Source organism: Gregarina niphandrodes (genome assembly GCF_000223845.1).
Source record: "Gregarina niphandrodes unplaced genomic scaffold scaffold00965, whole genome shotgun sequence".
Taxonomy (NCBI): Eukaryota; Apicomplexa; class Conoidasida; order Eugregarinorida; family Gregarinidae; genus Gregarina; species Gregarina niphandrodes.
This window is the reverse complement of record NW_011646237.1, coordinates 1-1,004: the sequence shown is the minus strand read 5'-3', so window position 1 is coordinate 1,004 and position 1,004 is coordinate 1. Positions and strand designations below refer to the sequence as shown.

Below are 1,004 nucleotides of genomic sequence, written 5' to 3'. Positions count from 1 at the left end.
CCCCCCCCGACTGTACTCCCCGATCGTTGGTGTGTTCCGTATATGGTTAATCTTCCCTCATGGCGGCGTCATTTTGTGCGTCGTTTTGGGCAGCAGGTTTGGAGATGTGTTGGGTGATTTCTTGGTCTGATAGAGGGACGACAACAGCTTGATTATTTTCATCGCGTTTGACCAGTACAGCTTCGACGGTGTTGGATCCAGCATCAACAACTTGGCTGAGGCCTGCTATGGCAAGTTTAATGGCTTCGTCTTGGGTCATGTTTTCCTTGTATTCTTTCTCGAAGTATTCCTGAATAGTTTTTTCGCTACGTCCAATGGCATATGCTTTGAGTCCTACAACTATACCGTGAGGTTCAGTCTTGAAAAGTGCAGGAGAACCGGCAGCATCATAGCCCGCAATAAGACATGCGACACCAAACGGACGCATACCACCGCGCATTGTAAATCTTTGTTGCAATTGCGCGATCCAACGTGCGACATAATCACAACCTGGAGCCTCTGCCGCACGAAGTCGATATGACTGACACTCTACACGTGCACGATTTACTAAGGCACGACCATCCGCACTCAAACCAGAAAATGCCAATGCCAAACCATCGTCAATTATTTCAATCTTCCGAGCCGATCGTGAGTCTTGCAACTTCGCCAACACTCGTCGCTCCACCGCAACACACACACCATCCTTACTCTTCACAGCGACAGCACACAACCCTCGACTCACCGCCTCCGCCGCATATTGCACCTGTAACAAATGCCCATCCGGAGAGAACACTGTTATCGCCCGGTCGTAGTCACTCATCCCAAAAATATTTTGCAAAAACCCGGTACTTACCTCAACGACCTAAGAAGATTGACGACCTTAAGCTTCGGGCCTTAAGCTGGGGGGGGGGGAGAAAGCTGGAGGACACTGAACCTAAAGAGGTATTTGGGAGGTTGGTGATTAGTCCAGCCAACCATCAGTCCCCTTCAGGTTTTTTAAAGTCCCCCCCCTTAGGTCCCCCCCC

General features: G+C 50.1%; 1 protein-coding gene across 1 annotated transcript; it reads right to left on the bottom strand.

Moving 5' to 3' along the window:
- Positions 1-46: 46 nt before the first annotated feature.
- GNI_239610 (proteasome subunit alpha type) lies at positions 47-799 on the bottom strand (the record flags this gene model as incomplete). The annotated part of the gene is made up of 1 exon (XM_011136500.1): positions 47-799. The coding sequence occupies one exon, from the start codon at positions 797-799 to the stop codon at positions 47-49; it is 753 nt and encodes a 250-aa protein (XP_011134802.1).
- Positions 800-1,004: the final 205 nt, after the last annotated feature.